This window comes from Tetrahymena thermophila, assembly GCF_000189635.1.
Source record: "Tetrahymena thermophila SB210 genomic scaffold scf_8254435, whole genome shotgun sequence".
Taxonomy (NCBI): Eukaryota; Ciliophora; class Oligohymenophorea; order Hymenostomatida; family Tetrahymenidae; genus Tetrahymena; species Tetrahymena thermophila.
In genome coordinates, this window is record NW_002476216.1 from 89,963 (window position 1) to 108,682 (window position 18,720).

At 22.2% G+C, this 18,720-nt stretch overlaps 5 protein-coding genes across 5 annotated transcripts; 1 reads left to right on the forward strand and 4 right to left on the reverse strand. All coding sequences in view use genetic code 6, as the record gives it.

Annotated features, from left to right (window-relative positions):
• Positions 1 to 1,105: 1,105 nt before the first annotated feature.
• Positions 1,106 to 4,660, reverse strand: TTHERM_00655460 (hypothetical protein; the record flags this gene model as incomplete). The annotated part of the gene is made up of 7 exons (XM_001032181.3): positions 1,106 to 1,469; positions 1,593 to 1,849; positions 1,938 to 2,653; positions 3,381 to 3,450; positions 3,508 to 3,639; positions 3,956 to 4,141; positions 4,256 to 4,660. The coding sequence occupies 7 exons, from the start codon at positions 4,658 to 4,660 to the stop codon at positions 1,106 to 1,108; spliced, it is 2,130 nt and encodes a 709-aa protein (XP_001032181.1).
• A 1,187-nt stretch (positions 4,661 to 5,847) lies between these two features.
• On the reverse strand, positions 5,848 to 8,237 carry TTHERM_00655470 (hypothetical protein; the record flags this gene model as incomplete). The annotated part of the gene is made up of 3 exons (XM_001032182.1): positions 5,848 to 6,325; positions 7,014 to 7,662; positions 8,045 to 8,237. 3 exons carry the CDS (start codon positions 8,235 to 8,237, stop codon positions 5,848 to 5,850), a joined length of 1,320 nt encoding a protein of 439 aa, XP_001032182.1.
• A 777-nt stretch (positions 8,238 to 9,014) lies between these two features.
• Positions 9,015 to 9,896, forward strand: TTHERM_00655480 (ankyrin repeat protein; the record flags this gene model as incomplete). Its single annotated transcript, XM_001032183.2, has 5 exons — positions 9,015 to 9,113; positions 9,186 to 9,305; positions 9,366 to 9,473; positions 9,526 to 9,730; positions 9,781 to 9,896. The coding sequence occupies 5 exons, from the start codon at positions 9,015 to 9,017 to the stop codon at positions 9,894 to 9,896; spliced, it is 648 nt and encodes a 215-aa protein (XP_001032183.2).
• A 1,227-nt stretch (positions 9,897 to 11,123) lies between these two features.
• On the reverse strand, positions 11,124 to 15,370 carry TTHERM_00655490 (rab-GTPase-TBC domain protein; the record flags this gene model as incomplete). Its single annotated transcript, XM_001032184.1, has 4 exons — positions 11,124 to 11,390; positions 11,447 to 11,530; positions 11,588 to 11,667; positions 11,731 to 15,370. The coding sequence occupies 4 exons, from the start codon at positions 15,368 to 15,370 to the stop codon at positions 11,124 to 11,126; spliced, it is 4,071 nt and encodes a 1,356-aa protein (XP_001032184.1).
• Positions 15,371 to 16,466: 1,096 nt separating this feature from the next.
• TTHERM_00655500 (hypothetical protein) lies at positions 16,467 to 18,368 on the reverse strand (the record flags this gene model as incomplete). Its single annotated transcript, XM_001032185.2, has 6 exons — positions 16,467 to 17,209; positions 17,264 to 17,458; positions 17,637 to 17,812; positions 17,872 to 18,184; positions 18,235 to 18,277; positions 18,333 to 18,368. 6 exons carry the CDS (start codon positions 18,366 to 18,368, stop codon positions 16,467 to 16,469), a joined length of 1,506 nt encoding a protein of 501 aa, XP_001032185.2.
• Between the last annotated feature and the right edge of the window lie 352 nt (positions 18,369 to 18,720).

An 18,720-nucleotide genomic window follows, 5' to 3' on the forward strand; every position in this document is an offset into this window, starting at 1 on the left:
TAAAACTATTTTTTTTAAACTAAACTAATAAAAATATTCATTTTATTTAATAAAGAAAAGCAAGAATTTATAATTTGACTTTGTTGTTTTCTTAAAATAATTTATCATATTAAAAATAGATCATAAAATAACAAAATTATTTTACCAAATAAAACAATAAACCATTTAAAAAATTTGTATGCACTATCATAGACTAAAATATTTATTTTATCAATCCTACATAATAAAAATACAACTTATTTTTTTAGAAATTATATTAAAACATATTTTTAAAGATGGCAATATAAATTTTATTTAAAAATAATCAATTTAAGTAAATTTTACTTTTATTTTATTTTTTCTTATTGCATTATATAGTATTTTGAGATGATTTATTACCATAATATCTCGATTTTATGGTTCTAATAAATATTTATATATTTACCTAAACCAAGTTATGAATAAAACAAACATTTCCTCATCTTCTTACATACCAAATAAATTTTATAAAATTATTCAATTATATTAAATAATATTAAAAAAATATAATAACTAATTTTAATAAGTGAGTAATAATAAGGCTAAACACTTTAAAATTATTGTAGATAAACATCTAATTTCCTAAATTTGAACAAATGGTAAATTATGATTACCATAAATTTCAAACACAAAAATAAATAAATAAATAAAAGCTAATTTTAAAATATTAATAAGAATGATAAAATAATATGAGACATTTATTGTTTGTTGCTTGCTTTCCAAAGGCATCAAAAATAAAAGTAAAGTATAAAATAAATTTATATTTATTTATAAATATTAACTTATTGTGAAAAGAATTAACGAATTAAAAGACAATAATAACTTACTTAAAGAATTCAAACTAATCATGAGAATATATCAAACATATTTCAGATAGTTTCAAATAATTTATTAATTTGATTTCTCTGATAATATAAAATTTATAATTAAAATATGCTTATTTTATTAATAAAGAATATTGATTTTGTAGGCAGGCCTCTGCAGTAAACTAGCTAGATCCATCCATTCCAACATTTTTTTAATAAAGAGAAGGAAGCTAAATAAATGTTTTATTATTTTTTTCGTTTTTGTTTTGTTTATGAATAGATCAATTAAAATCTTCCATATCACCGTCATTAGAAATGAAACTTGCATCGACAGCTATTTTATGAATTTTCTTAGAAACATTTAAACCTTTTCCTAATTTAGATTTTCCATCAATAATTACACTCATATCAATATTAAATGGACCACTTAAACCTTTATCTAAGTTTACTGCTATTTCTTAATCATCGTCAACTGCTTGTTGATAATGATGATTGTTAGCATTTTAATTTCCATCACTGTGTTTCTTGAACTGCAATCTAGATTTTTTAACTATTTCATTAAAATCTACCTAGTAGTTAAGTGAGTACTTAGTCTCCTCATTATCTGATATATAGTCCAAAGGGTTACTTAAAGATCTCTTAGCCCTTCATTTATAAATTATTTTAAAAAATTCATTTAAAAATAAAATATTATTTTAAGCATTGATTAAATATTTTAATTAACAAAAATTTAAGAAAAGAAAAGAACTGAAACGAATGTTTGTTTACCTAAAAAGACTAATAATTCCTGTTTTATAGCCACCTATTTCTATTTATTTGAGAACCTGGCGAGTCAACCCTGAGCTCTTTATATTAGTGTTGACATATAAATCTTTAGCTAAATTTAGCAAATAGATCTTAGCTTGGTCTCTGGTTAAGTTTGTTACTTCTTCATTTATGTCACCTAAGATATTATTGGTATCAGATTCATTCTAGTTATTCTTTTAAGCAAGATCAGCTCTAATCGTTTCGTATTTCTTTGCTCCCTTTATGATTAAATCAAAGAAAGATTAATTTAAGTTAAGTTAAGTTAATTTAAGATATTTTATTATATTTATTTAATTAATTAGTTACTGTTGTCTGTTTTCTGTAGGATTTAGAAGGTTTTGATTCTTCCTCTTCTTCAAGAATACTTACATTTACTTCTTTATCGTTTGTTTTTTAATTTTAAGTTGCAGTGCTTTCAGATTCTCTTCTTTCGTGCAGCTTTTTCTTGATTATTTCGTCAATTTGGTTTGTGATACTTTGATTTGGTAAGCAACTTTTATTACGTTTTCTGTGATTTCTAAGTAGGTGGAAATACTTTTATTAGAATTCTTTGTATGTTTTGACTTAGTTTTGCAAATTTTCTATTTGTTGCTGATAATTTATATTAGAATTAATCAGCAATTCATTATTTTAAAAACATTATTCGCATTCTTTCATTATTTCTTCAATTTTAGATACCAAAATATTGTTATTTTCTACTTCTCTTCTATACAATTTGTTGATCTTTTTGAAACTTTCTTCTAATTTCTATATCTTATCATTAAGTTTATCTGTTTGAAGATTCTATGCGTATTAATTATTATATCTTTGAGTCTGAGGTTGATTATTATTCCTTGAAGGGCGCAGAGGTATATGCTATTTCTCATATTGTTCTTTTTAATACTACTATTATAACATCTATTGTTATTGCATAAGTTGTTAATTTTATTCTTCCATCTACTAGTTTTCTACTTATTTATAAAATGCACCACACATAAAAGCATCTTCATCTCCTTTTTCAGCATAGTTATGCATCAAAAATCCTAATAATAGAAAAATTAAATTAGAATATCAAAAATTTTCACTAAGAAAAATATTTATTATTTATTTTGATTCTTCGTTTTAAATTAATTTGATGAAATTATTTAACTTTTTTGAAATATTTTCTTAAAGTTGAAATTTATTTATTAAAAATTGATATGAATTGATACTAATAAAATTTAAGTATTTGTTCATAGAATTAATGAATTTATTTATTAATTTATATGCTGTCAGTCAATTTTATGATAATTTTTGAGAATGAATTAGATAAATTTATTTATGGAATAAAATTGATTTTCCATTTTGAATGCATTATTTAGTGGATTGTGAATATAGATAGATTCTATTAAGTAAAGAATTGCAAATTCGATTTAATTGATGTTGATAAATTTTTAATTTGATTTATTTTAAAAAATACTCCAAGCAAATAAATCTGAATATATATTTTTCTCTCTCTCTCTTTCTTATTTTCTTTCTTTCTTGTTTGCTAAAAATAACATTTAATCTTTTTTTTGAATCGCATTTAATATTGTATTCAATTACAGTTTACATTTTTAGAAAATACTTATTTCTACTATTCTTAAGATCAAATATTTTGCTTTATTCTTTTATAATTTATCCACGAGAACTACATTTAATTAAGATAATTTTTACAAAAGCATATTTAAAACTAATTTCTTTTTGTTTATGCTTGCTGCTTTTAAATTAGTTTAAATTTGAAAAAAGTACCTTTCATTTTTTAGTAATTTACTGGATTTAAAATGACGAGCCTCAGCTTTAATATTTCTTGCTTTAATACCTAATATTAAGAAATAAATTAATTTTAAATCAAATTATAATTAATTTAAATTAATACCCTTGAATGCTCTTCTTTCTATTAAATTTTTTCGACTAATTTTTGATTCTCTTCTGATAGCTTTTGAATCATTCCCTTCAAATGTTCTATTTCGTTATGTAGTTTGATGCTTTGCTCGTTTGGAGTTGTAATCTAATTAGTAAATTAAATAATTAGTTAAATATTTAGCTAATTTTTCTTTATTGAGTTTAAAGTGCTTAAAATAGATTGTCTGTAAAAAAATTTATCAGAACTACCAACGCCAACGCGTTTAAGTTTTGTTGATTTATAAGGGCAATCAATTAATATATTTATCTTTCATATTTAAAAAGCCTTATTTAGTTGCTTGCTTTCTTTGGAATATGCATTTAAAAGCTGCAATAGATTTATATACAGGTTAATTGTTTTCATCAGTTGCTAAATGAAATGTATCCAGAAATGCTAATAAATAAATAAATATCAAAATTACATCACGAATCCTGACTAAAACATTTGACCCGTAATCATAATATCCCTTTGCTTTTTCAAAATCTTAAATGACAAATTCTTTATCCTAGATTAGCATTCTCAATTCTTTAATTTTATCTTCTCGTTCAGCTAACTATTCTTGGTAAAAGTTAGAGTTTTCTTCAGCTATTTGTTCTTGCAATAGGGCCTATTAATAGCAAAGTAAAAAATTTACCATAAAAAATTATGAAATGCGTTATTTTTAAAAATTAATTATGGTTGAGATTATTGTGCATAACTTTGATAAGAAATTAGATATTACAATGCTTTATGCCTTATTGCGCTCTTTTGCCATTACAGTTATAGTTCCTAGCAGTCTCTCATTCTCTTGAATTAGCTTCAATACAAAATCATCAATTGTTTTCTGATTGGATGCATAGGTAGACTACAAATGTTGCTAATTCTTATTTGAGCTTGTTAAGTGAATAATTTTGGATTATTAAGAGGGAATAGAATTAAAAGAAGTGCTTGCTGATTCACTTAAAAATGTGGACTAGTAAGAAATTCTTAATGCTTCTTTATTAAGCTTTAAAGCTTCTTTAAGATCCTCGTTTTCCTACAAAAGCTATTCATTTTCTTTTTGAAGATAAATCATCTTTGCACTCTGTCTATTGCTCAGAGTTTCATTAATCATCTCCGTATTCAAAATTTGGTCTCCATACATCATTTTTTATAAACTCTATTTAAAATAATATGCTATTCAGTTATTATATCGATTTTTTTCGATAGCTTCAGTTTAATTTTAATGTCAAAACAGTCTCCGTAACAAAACACACTTTTTTTTGCTAGCTTGCTTGATTGATTATTGCTTAAAATTGATATATTTATATTTTATTAATTAATGCTTTATAATTTTAAAGGCAAATTATTTCTTTTTAATAAAATTTTTGCTTGATTGTTTGTTTTTTTGTTTGTTTGCTTGATTATCTTGTGTTTTTTTGTTTGTTTATTCGCTTACCTTTTAATTAATAAATTTATTTTTTTAAGGAGACTGACATAATATTACCAATTTTTAATTACTTCGTGCTTAATTCATTCATTAGCTTCCTTCCTTCCTGCTCTGATGCTTATAAAAAATACAAATAAACAAACTAGTATTTGTTTATTTTTAATGAAATAACCCTGCAAATTATAAATTTACTAATTAAACTCTTCAGTTTTTTATATAAAAATAAAGTTAAGAACAAATAAAAAAGTATATTAAATTTTCTAATTTATTTTCTGTCATTCAAATAAATAAATAAATTAATTAGATTAAACGCAGCAAAAGTTAAAATTTTTTTTCTACTTCTGGTTTTTAAAAAAGGAATCAAATAATATTAGAAAATTCTTTGTTTCTTCCTACTTACCTACCTACCTATCTACTTTCTTAATTTTAATTAATAAGAAATAATATTGTTTGCTGTAGAGTTTTTTTTTTAAACTAAAAAAAGAAGAAGTTTTTATTTAAATAAAATAATAACCAAATATATTTGTTATGATGAAAAGGCAATGAATTATTTTTATAGCATTATTTGACATTAATGTTCTATTTTACTTAAGAATTACTGTTTTGATAAATAAATAAATAAATAAATATTTTTTTATCAGCCTGAAATAAATTTTGGTAAAATCCTGTATTATTAAAACAATTATATCAAATTTTTAAGTTTTATTTTAGAAAGTAATAAAGCGATTATAAAATTATTTCATTCGAAAATAAAAATTTTTATTTAAAATTATAACAAAAAAATGAAGTTTTATTAAAAATTATCAATTACAACCAAATAAACGAAATAGAATTTAAAAAAATATATTGAAAAAAATAATTTATTAAAGTTTTTAATTAATTATATAGATGGTTCAATAGATATTTCATTATGGTGGAATGGTAGTAACATATATTCCATTTTATAGATCTTCAAAGCCATATTCATTTTATTCATCTGGATTATTATCATTAAATTCGTGATGCTTATTTTCATTATATAAGTATGCCATCATATGTTTAGCATAAATCTAATTTAGATAGTCAACCCTCTTTCTATTTAGCCTTTTGACACTTACATCTAACCTTTTGTTTTTGTTGAATACAATTTTAAGAGGATATACACACTTTAAGTCAGGTTTCTATTATTCGACTATTCCTTTAGATAATCTTGATATTTTTAAGTTCTATTATCCTTTCATATAACTCGAATAATGAAGTTCATCAAAGTTACCATTAACCTCATTCCAATTTTAGTTTACTTTATCTCTTTCCATTTTTTTCTCATAATATATCTAATCTTTATATTTAGTTACTCTCAGGAAATCGTCTCCTGGTCTTCCGAGTGTGATAACTCTTTTATTTCTTTTATAATTATTATTATAAATATAAATTTTATCTCCAACAAAATTGAGTATATTTTTAATAAAAAAATTAGATGAATTATATTTATTATCTATCAATTTAAATATACACTAAAACCTAAGTGCGCTTTGCAGCTAGCTATATTAGAAAAAAAACATATATTTTTTATGAAATTATTAATTAATTTTAGCAATTTATAATTTAAAAACTGATTTTTTTACTCTTTTTTAAGTTTAATAAAAGGATTTATTTTGTAATTTATAAATTTAAGATTATTTATTTTAAATGAATGAACAAACAAATTAATGAAATAATTTTTAATTTCTTTCTACTGACAAAGAAAAAAAAATTTTCTAATTAATAAAAAATTGATTGAAAATAAATTGCTTTTATTCAGAATGAATTCTAAAATTACTTGATTAATTTTAATACATTTTGTTTCTAATTATTTTTGTAATTTATATTAAGAATTTTCTTTGCTGGATTAAATTTATTAGAATTAATTTCATTTTAAATTTTGTTTTGAAAGATTAAGTGAATTTATAACATTTAATTTTTTTAAAGACTAGCTTTAACTAAAAGTATAGATGGTAGATAGATAGATTATATCTCAATATTTATTAATTGCATAATTTTTAATAGAAAAGGAAATATTTTGTTTGATTGAAAAATAAATAATTTTTTTTACTTTAAATTCGATGGTGAATTGTTATGGGTTAGGATTAAACATTTAGCTATTTGGATTATGTGATCTTGGTTTGTTATGTTAGAATTATTTTTATAAAAATGATTTTAGGATGTACTCCTGCTCATACCTTTTTAGGTTTAGTTTTACCATTTTAAGAATTCTTAAAACTCTTTTTTTAAAGTTTCATTGTTATTAAATTATTCTTCAAGTTCTTTTCCTATTTTTTGTGTTATTTCTTCATTATTATTGATCTAATTTCCAATGAACTCATTTTTGAATGGAGTTTTAATATTTTTTACTTAAATGTTTGCTTTCTTTACTTCCAAATCTTCTTTATTTTAAGTTGGATTCGGAACTAAATGCAAAGGGTTCATTGAAGATCTGGGAGGCTTGACAGAGTCAACCCAATTTTCCTCTTCTATTTAAAATTTATATATACTTTTAACTGGTTTTGGATTCTACTTATTTTCAAAGATTTTCATTGAAGGCTTCTTTCCTACAACTATCTACTCCTCATCCTTCTTATCATCATTTTTTATTTTTCTAGGGCGAAGCACATATTGCAAAGGCTAATAAAAATCTTTGTTTGTTAAATTCATTTTAGGCTTAAAATTTAGATTCTAATATTGTCCATCTTTTGGTTTGAAGACTATTTAAATTAAAATTAAATTAATTTTATTTCAATCAAAAAGCTAATTTTTTTTGGTTGAGTTAGTTTTTCATTCTTTTTATTAATTAATTAAAAATAAATTTATATTTTTAATCACAATTTTATAAAATTATTTTTTAATATTATAAAATTTATCTATTTATGTTATGTTTAGTTATTTTTAAAACTAATTTGCTTTTCATCTTTGATTTATGATTAATTAAAAGTTTATTCTTAACAAAATTTGGTTTAATTAATTAAGATTTTATCTAAATTTTTTACAAAATGAAGAGTTGTTTTTCCTTCAAAAAGAATTGATTTTTTAAAATTTAAAAGCCCAAATCTAATAAATATCATTTTAAAAATTATTTATTTTATATACTGTCAACTGGTGTGTCCTTTTTTAGATTATAAATATCAGGCAAATCATTCTTTTTTTATTTAGATAGCTTTGTAAATGTGCTTCTAAATTGATTTTATGTGATGCTGTGTTTAAAACTTTGTTCTTATCTTTAGAGAATATCAAAAGCTTATTTTTGATCTTACAGATTTAATTCACTTAATGTTCTACTCATATAAATATCTTTGTCCAATCTCGCTGTTCGTTTTAGTTGTAAAAAATGTTTAATTTCAAATATTCAAAATGAAATGCATCTTTTCTCATAATTAAACAATACAAATGAAAAGATATCTTTTTAAATAATTAATGATGCATGTAATTACTTAAAATTATATTGGTGTATACACTTATTTTGTATATTACAAGTTTTTATCTGACAGATTTGATAATTTTGAAAATAATTTAGCTTTAATGTCCTTTTTAAGCTAGCACCGCTTTTAAATTATTTGTTACAATAAGCAGAAACTAAAGAAAGAATTAATTTACTCTATATATATTTTTTATATTATATGTATAACTTATCTAAGCTTTGGAATATTGATTGATCAATAATCCAAATGAATTCAAATTATATATGATTAGATCTTGAAATAATTTAGAAAAGTCTACTTAATTATAAAAACGTTACTCTAATCCATTCTTGGAAACAAGCAATCTGATTAAAACTGTCAATTTATGAAAATTGAAAGGAAAATATTTAATACTTAGTTATATATTAAGTTGGTATAGATAATATTATTTAAATTAAACTATTTAATCTGGTTAATACTTATTTATATATCCAAATTTACCTTAAAATAAATAGCATTTATTTTTTGGAAAGTTTTTATCTATAAGTAGAAGAATTATTAATCATTAATAAACAAACATAATATTCCAAAAAAATAAAACAAATTTTAAAAAGACCAAAGACAGACAAAATAAAAAACACTGAAATAAAGAAACTCTGAAAATGTCAAAAATTTTTAGATAACAAATAATCTAGGTTGGCTAGATGATAAATGAGAACGTAACTTTAGAGAGAGTTTAAGAATACAACAAAGATGTTTAAGTATGTTTTGATAAATATTTTTGATTTTTTTTGTAAACTAAATGAAGTTCCATTTAAACTATAATAAATTAGTTTAGAAACATGTCAAGAAGTATAGCCTCAGGTAATGTATCAAGTTTTATTGAAGCTGCGCATAATCTAGAGAGTGAATTTCCAGAATTTGATTACAAAACTGAATATTAAAAAAAAGATGTAAATAAACTTATAACTTCTTAAAAAGAAACTAAACTAGTTATTTATTTATAATTAAAGCCAGAGCTAAATACTATGCTACATAATGCCTGTATAAATTACAAATACTTCATGATTAAACACCTTCTTTAGAATGGGTTTTTAAGTTAAATCAATTCAAAAAATAATGTAAATCTTTTAATTAATAAACAAATATAAATACTTATTTAAAAAAATAAAGTAAGGTCGTACACCTTTAATGAACTTAGTAATAAATATCTGCACTAACAGTAGATTCAACTAAGGAGCATTTGATCTACTTCTTAGAAGTGGTGCAGATATTTTAGTTAAGGACAACTTAGGTAGAACTATTATGGATTATCTATAGTTACTTGGAGATAAATTTAATGGAGCTGACTACATCAAATAAAAATATGCCGAAATGAGTAATTAAATTGTTACAAAATGTTATCGTTTAAAAAATTTTTTATTATAGAAACCAGAGAAAGCAGATTAAATTTACTCTATTGTATTAACCAATCTACTCAAAACAACGAATATATAAAGAAGCTCAATTTTTACGAAAAGCTTTCCATCATGAAATACATGTGATTTTAGAGAGTTTTTAATTCTTGAAAAATAAATTGATAAATAAATAAATAAACAAATTATCTCTATCTAAAAATAAAAAAACTTATAAAATTAAAAAAATGAATAACAAATTATTAAAATGAAGTACTATTATTATAAAAAAGTTTAACAAATATTTAAATTTATATCTTTATTTCATACTTTATTGTATCATATAATTTTATTGTAATGTTAATACCTATAAAATAATTAATTAGCTCTATCTATTTTGCAAATATTTATAGAAAGTTGTTAATTACTTAGAAAGAAAGAAAGAAATAAATATATTTTAAAATTAAATAAAATATGCAAATGAAAAATTAATTGATTAGTTAAATAGAAGCATGCTTACTTTTTAATAGTAATACAATCAATCTAAAACAATATTCTCAGGGAAAATTAAAAATTAAAACTGTCTGAAGACTAACTTTTAAATACAATTATTATTTTTAGATAATCTTTTTATATAAAATTATCCCTTAAATTATTAAAAATTTTAATTAATTTAAAAAATTTTTTGGTTAAAAATCTAAAAAAAACTGTTTTGAAATTTACAAAATTAATTTATTGATAATTTTATTCAAATTTGTAAAACAAATTTTTATTTATAATAAATAAATCCAATTTTCTAATGAAAAGTTTAAGAGTTCTTGAAAAAACTATCAAAAACGAGCAACTAAATTATAAAATATATAAAAGTATGTTTAGTATATTATGAAGAATACTAAAAAAATAAATAGATAATTGTTTAAAATTTAGATAATTAATTTAAGTATTACAGATAGTAAAATATATAGAGAGATAGATAAATAAATAAGTTTTAAGTTAATTAAATATTTCAAATTAATTTAAGGTTATTTTGAAAAAGAAAAAGTAAAATAATTATTGGAATTCTCAAAAGATAAATTTAGTTTATTGATTTTTTAAACAAATTAGATATATTTATAACATTAGAAGTAAGTAGCTTACTTTTATCAATTAAATTGAAATTAAACTATATACAAATGCTAATATAATTTATATAAATTACAGTTAAAATTGTAAATTCTTTATTTATTTATTTATTTTTTATAATCGAAAAATTTAATAATTAATGTAAATTTTTATCTAAAATAGGGAAAAAATAAGTCAAGCCAGCCAGTAAATAAGCAAGTAAGTAAGTAAATCAGCCAACAAACCAATAATTCAAATAATTAACTATTCAGTTAGTCAGTCTTGAAAGTTAATTGTATTTAGCATACTTTCAATATCTTTACTGTTGATAGGTATTTTTTTAGCATCTTATATTAAATCACTCCATTCTTTTTCTTCAGAATATTGTTCGTTTGCAATTTAGTTGTTCTTTTATGTTAAAATTTCAATTGAACCCATCGGATCTTGTTCCAGTATCAATTATTTTTATTCTATCATATAGCTTATCACGAACTTATAGAAGAAACTCCAACCTTCTTGGATCATGTTCTCATAGAATATATCCTAATTTTATTTATATATTATTTATTAATATAAAATTTATTTAAATTTAATATTACCAAGTATTTAAGAGGTATCATCATGCCAAATTAAGAAAATAGCCAAGGAGTTATATACATATCAGGCTTTATTCCACTTTCACTCTAATATAATTATTTATTTAAAATATTAATATTAAATATGATTTCTATATTAATTACTAAATGGGAATATAATTCAGGATCAATCTTTTCAAGAATTTTCTCTAGAATGTAGGAGTGTTTCTTCAACCCAGGCAAATCTTTTTTTATTTTATTTGAAAATTTTAATAATTAATTTATGATTTTAATGATTATAATTTTACTTGGAAGATAGATGTCTCTCAATTCGAATCTCTCAAATGTATTAACAAGAAGCCAAAAGGCAATATATTCTTCTGAATGATACAAAAAATGTGCGGCTATAAAATTTATTCCTTGAACATAGCCAATTTAAGGATCATATGCAGCAAATGAATAAAGAATACTCTCTAGTTACTCTAATCCAGAGCTAATTTTATTTTAATTGTTCTCTATTTTAGAAGGAAGACTCTGACCTTAACTACTCTAGGAATCATTCAAAGGCTAGAAAAACTTTAAATGAGGATAAGTTCTTGTAATATCTCTCCTAATTTACTGTAAAACTGAAGGATCAACTACACTGCTTCTGGTTTCTTTTATTTAATTATAGAGGGTTTTAAGGCTATCTAAATTTTCAGGGTAATTCCATTAAAGCCATTTTTAAGCTCTACTGCATGTTTAGTAATCTTCTAATCCTTCATCACAGTTGCATTAATCTCTTTTATCTCCTCCTCTAAAAGTCTTTACAACTAAATTAATAATGTTTGTTTTTATTGTGTCCATCAATGATTTTTATCCGCTACCATTTTAGATGGCGTTCATATAATTAATATTTTCTTTGACCTTACTATTGTTATTTGCTTCAGATTATTAAATCGCTTGAGCAACATTTATGTTCTTTATTTGCTATTAATTGGTATTCTACGCATCTGCTGTTTAGCTACTTTAAACATCTTTCATAAAGCCATTTTAAGATGCTTTTATATTATTTTAGTTTTCTTTTAAGCTTTATTTTGAATCTTGAATTTTGTTGGATTAAAATTATATTGTGTTAGTTTAAAATTCATTAATTGTCTTTGTTTGAGTTTCGCTAATTGTGTTTGGTACGGATTGCTAAGTTGGAATTCTTTCTAATTTAGAAATATCTTCTTTTTTTTGCAGGAGTATTTCAGTTTATTTATTTTCTTTTTCAAATTATTTTGGCAAATTTATTGAAAGCCTTTAGTCTTTACCTGCTGTTGTATCGTTTGCGTGAGAAAGAAAATATTTTTTATCATTATTAATGTTTATTTCATTTTGAGTAGTTTAATATAAAGCATTTTTACTATTTTTTGGAATTGTATTGTTGGTTTTATTAAAGGAATAATTGTAGTGTAAGACAGTATCAATATCATGTTTGAATTAATTGGATAGACAATTAAATGCATTTTGTTCTGGTTAATATGATTATTATATTGTTTAGTGATGGGTTTAATAATTGTTAAAAGATTCATGATTATTAAGCTACTTGCTATAGTCATTTTTTACATCAGATATACTTTTTTATGCTTTGATTAAGTCTACCTTGTTACTATTTTTTACATTTAATCCAGCTCCTTAATCTTTAGAAGTTATTTATATACTATTTTTGGTTGATTAATTTTTTTAATTCAAATTCTTTTTAGAATATTTTCCATTTTAGTAGCTTGTGTTGCTCGCTTGAGATAGACTTTAGTGTTTTTTGTTTTAAATTATTAGATTTTCTTATTAGTAAACAGAGTTTTTGTTTGTGCTATTTCGCGAAGAGTGCATGCTAATGTTCTTGTTGGCATTGCTTAAATAAATATTCGATTTAGTTGAGTTTAATGAATTAGTGTGAGAAAGAATATTGCTATTTTATTTTTAACTAAGTACTTAATTATAATTTTTACAAGATTATTTCTCTTTTGAATTACTATGAGAAATTGTTTTATTTTGGTTATTAATCACATTTAAGTTATTACAATTTATTTTAGAGTTATTTTAAACTAAGACATTAGTGATTTACTCTTATAGGTTTTATTTATAAATGTAATTTTAATTGTTTCCACTCAGATTGTTATGATTATTCTGCTATGATAAGCTACTTTACTCATAATTGTTTGTAGAAATTCTTCTAATGCTACTGTTGGCTAACTACGGCGCAAGAACCTAGTCGTAGTAATTTAATAAATCCTTATTATTTTAACTTAGGCCAGAATTACAATTGTATCTAAGTCTAAACAGGCTAGATTCTCTTCTATTATCTTAACTTACTTCAGTGATTTAATGAACTCCAGCTTCTGTCTTCAAGGGAGAAAACTAAGTCATACAGGTACTATGCACACCATTGAGTTTTTTACTTTAATATCCCCACTATGAATGATACAAGTAATCTTCTTTATATTTATCGCTTAAATGAGTGTGTTGTCTTTCATTTAGAGAACTAATATTATTTTATTAATTGAAATACCTAGTCTGATCATATATATTTCTGGGAGATATGACCTATTTAGAGTTTGAATAAAGCTATTATTCAAGATGATTTTCTACTTGTTCTTCTTCTTTCTGTGTAATTTTTTGCAAATTTAAATATACTTATTATTAATCTAATATAGACTACAGTTGTTCGTTTTGAATTTTTTGCTAAGGGCGACAATATTAATCTTAATTATTCATTTATTACTCTGATTATAATTTTAATTCTGCTTTTTCATTTTAATTAAACTGAAATTTATTATAATTTTACAATAATTCATTTTAATTTTGCAGACATTTATTTTAATTTGAAAGACATTCATTTTAATTAGACAGACATTCATTTTACTTTGGCTAGAATTCATTTTAATTAGACAGACATTCGTTTTTATTAATTTATGTTTAAACTTTGTTAGCTTTATCATAATTTTTGCACATATCTTACTGATTTTGATGAATCATTTGTTGTTCATCTTTATGAGCTTGCACTTAATTGATATTAAGATTCTATTAATTTGAGTTTAAAAAATATTCACTTTGCTGAATTTGTTATTACTAACTTTTTTAATTGTTAACGCTGCTTAAGGATTTGTTAATTATTTTTCTGCTTATTTACTAGTTGTTGATTTGCTAGTTTTCTTCACAATTTGCGACAGTCTCGCATTTAAAATCAAAAACTTAGGATTCTTCCCCTCTGCAGGTATTCATAGTTAAGAAAGTATCAGAAAGCACGTTGCTTTGAATATTTCCTATTATTTATCCTGATTATTCATTAGCATTTTTATAGCCATCAATGCTTATCTTTTAATGAGGTAGAGAAGTGTGAATTATCTTTTTCTTTGAAGGAAAAAATTCTAACTCATTATTTATCTTGTACTTTTTGTTGGGTGAGACAGGTATCATGTTAACTACAGTTTATCCTGGTATCAAATGCAAGTCATCGTCTTCCCTGCAAAAAAAGCTATCATTTTAACCTTCTTCGAAATCATCATCACTTATATTTGTAGCATGCGCTTAAGTCTAAAATCTTTCACTGAGTTTAGGTTTAAAATCTTTGCTTCGTTGCGATAGCTTCGAAGCATTTTATTGAGAACTTAAGCTATTCCTTACCTTGCTTTATTTGACTATTTTACTCATGACAGAGTAGCTATTGGTATAATTTATATTTTTTGAGAAGTGGAGTGAAGATGAAGGCTGAGTTTTCATCCTTGTTTGCAGTTAATCTATTTAATTTAAAGGAGCATTCTTTGAAAGAGAAGATATGCTTTATGGCTTTTATTTATTTTAGTGGCAGCTCTTTTCAGTTAGTAAGTAGTTGGAAATGGAAGATTCTGTGCAATTGATTGTTTTAACATGCACATCAGAATCTGCATTCAAAGAGCTATAATGCTGCTTTTTTTTTGAAAACATAGCTATAATATTTGTATTTCTTCTACTATCAAATTTGTTTAAAATATGTTAAAAGAATTTCGCTTAATGTTTGTTAAATCAATTTTGTTTGATAATTTTCAATGAATTTGCTTAGTATTTGTTAAAAAATTATATTTGTTTGTTTGTTTATTTGTTGTTTTATAAAAAATTTCAAATATTTATCACAATCAATTAAATTTTCATATTAAATTAATTAGCAGAATCGATCCAAGTTAGTTATAATTGAAATTTCAATTATCTTTGAATTTTGTTAAAAAAAAAATAATCTACGCAAGACCTTTTAAATCACAAGAAAGAAAAAAAATATATTCATTCATTTATTTATTTATTGTTGTCATTCATTTTAAATAAAGAAAAGAAAATAGGTAAGGTAAGCGGAATGAAAAAGTATTCTTTTGAAAATTAAATTATTTACTATTATTATTTATTTACTTATTCATTTATATCTTTAAATTTTCATTTATAATTATACTAATTTGATATATATATATATATATATATTCTTTCATTTTTATATCTAATTTCTTTGTCAAAAAATATTCAAATCTCCACTTAGCCTATTTCACAATAAAAATATCTATAAGACAATTTAGCAAACAAACGTTGGGCTTTAAATTAATTATAAATTAATTCATATTATTTCTTATTTCTATTGCAACAAGTTTGAATTCAAAGTAAATTCTATGATTTTTTATTCATTTTACATTAATAATAAAGAATTATTTAATATAGATTTAATCACTTGACTTTTGGCTAATGCTAACAAACAAATTTATTTAAATAAAAAAATGTTTTCTTATTAAAAATATCTACAATTTCTAACATTAATAACCTTAATTTAAAAATTATTAAATTTCAAATAAATATTAGTAATCTCATATTACAAATTTAGTTTAATAAAAGACTAAAGCACAAAATGATATAATTTTTAAAGGCTATTTTTACAAAGATAAGTACTTACTATAAATACCTAGATTAATCTTAAATATAATTATCTACAATCAAATTATTTATTGTGATATTTTATATAATTTGATTAATGACTTTTCTTTAATTTTAAAGATTATATTTTTCATCATGCATGCTAGTTTTTATCTGTTCTAGTGTTTTAGCTATAAAATAAGCATTTCCTAACACTTTGTAACTATTTTATTGAATTTTTTGTACCTAAGCTAATATAAATATGAATATTTTTTAAATTTTATATAATATTGAAATTCTTTTGAAAAATTTACACTGGAGATTATGGCTTAAAATTATTATTTTATTATACGAAATCCTCTTTTGTTTAAGATAATGTAGATTCATTAAAAATTTTACACTAGTTTTCAGATTTTAATCCTCTTTCTAATGGGTTTTTCTAAGGAGATTAAGTAGCACTCAAATTTAAATGGCTTTTTTGATCTTTAGGCTCTTTGCTAAGGTTTTTTTGTCCTAGTTAATCTTTAATATATTTAATTATTTGATTTTGTCCATCTGTGTATTTACGAGCACATGATGCCTTTTCAATTTTAATATTTTTTTAAACTTGTTCAACCTGTAAGAAAGAGTGTTTCTTTTATTTAATTTGTAGTTTATCTGTGCTTTATATTTTGCATGTCATTTGGTTATTTAAATGAAAAAGAGATAGTTTAGTTTTTTCTTATGTAAATTAACTCTTTTTAAAATCAACAGTTTAGTAAAATTTGTCTCTTTAGTGGCTTTAAGGTCTTATCAGCCCTTGCTTTAAACTACACATTTAATAAGACTGCTTCTCAGTCTCAGATTAACTGCTATCATTCGTATTTATTGAGTTTATTTGATTTTATGAATCTTTTTCTATTTTATTTTTTTCTTAGTTTAGCTAATAAGTAAAATTAATTAATTAATTACGTTTTAGACAAGCTTAGATATTTTCTGAAGAAGAAAAAGATGAAAGAACGCTGTCTACCTGAGGGTAGGGATTAAATTATTTATCTATAAAATTTTTATTCAATATTCCATTATCAGTTATTTCTATTTCATGTTTATGCTCAGTTTTAACAGTTTCAGTGTTTGCTAAAGAACAACAAGATAATTTAGAGAACACTTTGCATTTTAAAAATAAAATTAAAACTAAAAATCAAATAATTAATTAATTAATCTTAAATTTATTTGATTATTATTAGTAAGAAAAATTGCTATAACTTATTTATTTATTTATTTTAGATTTTTATTTATAAAAGATGAAGCTAAAATGAATTTAAACAATTTAGAATAATTTTACATGAATTAATAGAGTTTGTTAATTTATTTTACTTGAAGATTTAATCTAACTCATTTTTTTTCAATCCACTTCCACCAAAATACTCCTTTGCATCAAAATGATTTTTATCTTTTAAAAACCTCTACTTTAAGATAATTCGATTAAGCAAGTCTTTATCTTGGTAGATTTCTCTCAAACTTATATATAATTAATTAAAATATTTTTGAATGCTTAAATGTATGTATTCATTAATTACTTCATATTGCCTTATATGTCGCTAGTCAGAAATATTTTAATGTCCATTATTTTTTTCAAGTTGTTCTGATCATCAAAATTACAGTCATCCTTAATCTTTTCTTCATTCTTAGACTAGATTAATTCGCAATGATCTTCTTTAGATTATTTTGGTTATGATTTTTCTGAATTATCTTCTTTAGTAACCTTCAACTAAGAAAGAGATAAAGTAACTTATTTCACTTGTTCTTACTTAGCTATGGAGACCTATTTATTTTCTTTTTATTCTATTTTTGCCAGGCTCTTACTCACAACCTTCGTTTCATCTTCCTTGACTTTTTTATTATTACTCAAAGTGATTAAATAGAAAGTAGAATTTTTTTACTCGCATGGTCTTTAGAAGAGGTTTAAATCACACTCTCGTTCTCCTAATACATTAAAAGATAAATAAAAAAAATATTTTGATTTATCTATTTTATCTACTTTAGTTTTTTGAGGCCTCAAACATATTGCAAACATTATTCTTCAGCAACTTAATCTATTAAATAATATAATGAAGTGTTTAATGAAATAGCCAGTATTTTTGCTAATTTAATTAATTTCTGAATTTATTCTAAAAATTTTTAAAAGATAAATTTTTATTATTAGTCTTTCTTAAAATTAAAATTTATAAAGTATAATTTTTATTTCAACTTCAACCATAAATTCTATTAAAATAATTATTACTTTCTTCCTATAAAATATTTAATTCATATATATTTTTTACTAATCTATCAATATTCACTAAAAAAGTAGTAATTAATAAGTAATAATTTAATTAATTATTTATTATTTATTTATTTGTCCAGTCTAAACTTTTTTTTCTAAATAA